Source organism: Ursus maritimus, unplaced genomic scaffold, assembly GCF_017311325.1.
Source record: "Ursus maritimus isolate PB19 unplaced genomic scaffold, ASM1731132v1 scaffold_27, whole genome shotgun sequence".
NCBI lineage: Eukaryota > Metazoa > Chordata > Mammalia > Carnivora > Ursidae > Ursus > Ursus maritimus.
Genome location: NW_024425230.1, coordinates 37,590,440 through 37,594,383, shown reverse-complemented (window position 1 = coordinate 37,594,383; position 3,944 = coordinate 37,590,440). Strand labels below are relative to the sequence as shown.

At 56.0% G+C, this 3,944-nt stretch overlaps 1 protein-coding gene across 1 annotated transcript in view; it reads right to left on the bottom strand.

The window, feature by feature from the left end:
- The window catches only part of IGDCC4 (immunoglobulin superfamily DCC subclass member 4), a 31,623-nt gene extending 29,087 nt beyond the window's left edge, over window positions 1-2,536 (bottom strand). Inside the window, exons 1-4 of the mRNA XM_040642638.1 lie at window positions 2,400-2,536; window positions 2,156-2,207; window positions 363-450; window positions 12-307 (exon numbers count right to left, since the gene is read on the bottom strand). Coding sequence (XP_040498572.1) covers window positions 12-307; window positions 363-450; window positions 2,156-2,207; window positions 2,400-2,536 — 573 coding nt within the window. The remainder of the gene's footprint in view (window positions 1-11; window positions 308-362; window positions 451-2,155; window positions 2,208-2,399) is intronic.
- Between the last annotated feature and the right edge of the window lie 1,408 nt (window positions 2,537-3,944).

The window sequence follows — 3,944 nt, the reverse complement described above, 5'->3', positions numbered from 1 at the left end:
GGGGGCGGGGCCAGCCACAGGGAGCCATTGGGTAGCAGGCGCAGGTGGTCGTGCTCTGGCAGGGCGCCTCCGTCCTTGCTCCATGTGGTGCTGGTGGGGGGTCCGGCAGCCCCCAGACTACAGTTCAGCACTGCAGCTTGCCCTGGGCCCAGGATCACTTGCAGTGGCCCCGCACCACAGCTCAGCTCCACGGTCGTCTCCTGGGGCCACGGCAGCTCCCCTGCACAGAGAGGGCAGGCCCCAGGGCCATCAGTGTGTGTCCTCCCACCTCCCACAGCCTCCAGATCCTGAGTCACCCACCCAGGGGCTGGGGCAGCTCACTCATGGAGAGACCCGAGTCTGGATCCTGGCTCCGCCCCTACCGCCTGTGATCTCGGGCGATCTGCGGCTCTTCTCCGTGCCCACCTTCCCTGGCAGCTCAGTTTCCTCATCCACCAAAAAACACAGCGCCTAGCAATATTCGTCATAATAGGCAAAAAGGAGAAAAAACCCACATGCCCATCACCTGGTGAATAAATAAATATCTCATTCAGCCATCAAAAGTAATGAAGTACGTGGAGGAACTTTAAAAGCTATTGCTAAGCGAAAGAAGCTAGTCACAAAATGCTACATGTTATATGATCTCATTTCTATGAAATGTCCAGAAGACACAAATCCACAGGGACAGAAAGTAGATTAATGGCTGCTAGGGCCTGGGGAGAGGGAAGAATGAGGAGCGATGGCGAAAGGAGATGAGGTTTCTTTCTGGGGTGATAGGAATGTTCTGGAATTCGACAGTGGCGATGGTTGTGCAACCTCGTGAACATACTCAAAACCACTGATGTGTATACTTTAAGTGGTGGATTCTGTGGTGTACGAACTGTATCGCAATTACAAAGGACCCAGGAACTGTTTCCTCCTAGGGCTGTTGCGAGACTCGGGGTGTGAAAGGAGCACAGCGCGGTGCCTGGCCTGGCACAGAATTGGTGCTCAGTAAGGTCCTGTAAACCTTACAGATCATCTTGACCACGATCACCCAACCCTCTTGTGCCTGGGGGGCAGGCGGGGCTGGGCACTCCTTCCTACCCCTCACTTTCCCTGGGCCCCCAGCAAGCCAGGAGCCCTACAAAAACCTGCAGCTCAGCACTGCCCCTGCCACAAAGGGGAGAGTAGGGGAAATGGAGGGAGGGAATGTCATCCTGCGGCCAAGGCAAAAACACACAAACGCCAATCCCTATCACGTTAACCAACATTTCAACACGGCCCAGTAGCCATTATTCACAGAGAAATGGTTGGTTCTCCCAGTTGTGTCTACCTCCCTGTCCCATACAAGCTCAGCGGCCCGAGGTCCCTTCTCATCCTCTGGCCTGACCCTTGGCTCAAAGGCAGAATGGCACATCTGAGAGCGAACCCAAGACAGAGGTGAGTACAGCGGCACGTCCTCACTACGAGGCAGGTCCGGGCAGACAGCCCCGGGAGGGCGTGCAGAAAGCCGAATGGCTTGGGAATCAGGCAGCCCTCAGTCCTGGGCCTGGCTCTGTCACCGTGTAGCTGGGCAGCCTTGGGCCAGTCACTTCTCCTTCTGGACTTCAGTTTTACTCCGACGTAGCAGGTGCTGTGTGAGATTCTAGGATGTTAGGACGAGTCAGTGGATAATCATACCCGGACATCCCTATTCCTGAGCAAACCGACAGAACACCACCTAGACACACGTACAAACTGTCGACATGACCTTCCACACCCGAACACGTACCCCAGTTTCTGCCATACTTGTCAAAACCCGGCCGTATCTACGCGCACACGTAGAACCCCCGGCTGTCCCCAGGCTCTCTTCCCAGCACTCCTAAAGAAAAGCAAGACTGAGCGGCAAAGAGATAAGGAGGCCAAGCAGAAGCCGGGGCTCTGACACTACGGTGCGAAGGACCGACAGACGCAGGGGGCCCGGACGGCCTTCCTTTCTCGTTCATCAGGAAGGCTCTGCCGGCACCTCCCAGGCTCGCCCGGCCCGGCGCTTCTACTGGGTCAGCGAGAGGCCGGCCTTGCCCTGACGGGGAACCACACTGGCGCTCCCATCGCCTGGGGCTGTCTGCTGGGTGGAGAAAGCACCTGACCTTGGGGCGGAAGATCTAGATCAGTCTCCTGCTCCACCTCCCAGCAGTGTGACAAGCCACCTCACCTCTCTGGGCCTTAGTTTCCACATCTGTAAAACGAAGACGACGCTACCAAGCCTGTGAGGAGTGAACAAGATGACGGATGTCGGCACTGTCAGCCAAGGGACGGGAGCTCACGCTTTAAAGGCACTTCATAAACTGAACAAGTGTTTGGTGGGGGTTTTTTTTAATGAAAGTGGGTTTTTTTCTTTTCTTGTACTAATGTTAATGTTAATGTTAATTACTGTTCTTAACAACCAGCCCCTCTACCTCTGAGGCCCCCGCTTCTGTGACTCAGACACAGGGTAGGGGAAGGCAAGCCCGGGCTCTCGGCCCAGCGGCTTCCAATTGCCTGCTTCCAGCCGCTGCGCAGTCCGTTTGCACTTCAGGGGAGAAAAGCCCCACATGACACGAATCCCGGAGCCCTCCGGCGGCCTCCCCGCCCCCCAAAGCACGTCGGGGCCTGGAAAATCCCCGCCGCGCTGGACAAACAATGTGAACAGTTGGGGCCTGAGCAGCTGCTGGGTATGTCAGCAGCCTGGGCTCTGGCGGGCAGGACGGCAGCCAGAGAGGCCAGAGGAGGCTCCGATTCCCTTCCTGAATATTCATGGATCAGCAGATGTCTGGCTTCCCCACCTCTGAGGAGCTGAGCACCCAACAAGAGAGCACAGGGAAACCAACAGGGATGTAGACGTGGAGGGAACCGGGGTTCCCCCTCGGAGAAGACCGTGGTGGTGGAAATGTCTTGGAAGCGTGAGATTCCTCACTGTATATAAGTGGGGAAACTGAGGGCCAGAAAGAGGTGGGGGCGTCTCATCTCCCTGGGAAACAGCCTGGGGAAACTGTCCTATGACCTTCTGGGGATGAATCCAGCACTGAGGAGACAGAGGGTCCTCTCTGCCGCAGTGCCCAGCCCAACTTCTGCGCCCAGGACGTGCCCCCCCACCACCCCGGCTCAGCGCCAGTGCCAGCCCTTCGTGAGGGAGCTTTATGTGTTTCCTATCACAAAGCCACTTGCATGCAGGTCCCTTAGCCATCCTTCCTCCTGCCTAAATGGACAACAGGGTATGGCGGGGACAAGCCTTGGTCTGGAGTCAGGGTCCTTCTGGGTCATTCGCTATATGGCCTTGGGCCTGCTACTTTTCCTCCTTTCAGCCTCAGTTTCCCCAGCCTGAAAAGGAGAAGTCTCCACTTCCCTCATTTTCACCAAAATTCTCCCAGTAGCAGAGGGGAGCATACGCAGGAGGCTTGCTGACTGCCCCAAACGTTTTGATTTTTAAACCTTTGGCACATCTTGCATGCTGCTGTTACATAGCAGTGCTTCTTTTAATGTCAATGGAGGTTCCTACACCACCAGATCTTTCCGTAAAAGTGATGCTCTGAGGAGTGCACCTTGTTTGTCCAGTGGCTTCCTGACCACCCCTTTCCTGCCCACCCCCAGCCCACTGCCATGGCTGACCCCCAAAGCCCTTCCCACAAGCAGTTCTCAGCAGTCCTTCTCAGAACTGGGGACGTGGTGGACACTAGCTGCCCACCAGCGTTCTGCCTCTGTGGGGGGCTCCTCTGCCACAATTCCTTCTCCTCAGGCTCCTTGGTGAGACCCTGTCAGAGACACAGAGCTTCTACGCTTGGGAGGCCTGAGGCCATCTCTCAATCTTTTTCTAACAGATTATTTTACCCACTTACAGGATAAATTAGATTTTATGAGGCCAGTTAGAACCCAGACAGAAAGGAGATTCGCTGCTGAGCCCCAAGGCCCGCTCAATGCTATTTTGTGGGGTTCGTGGGACCTGGTATGAGCCGGGGTTCCATTTT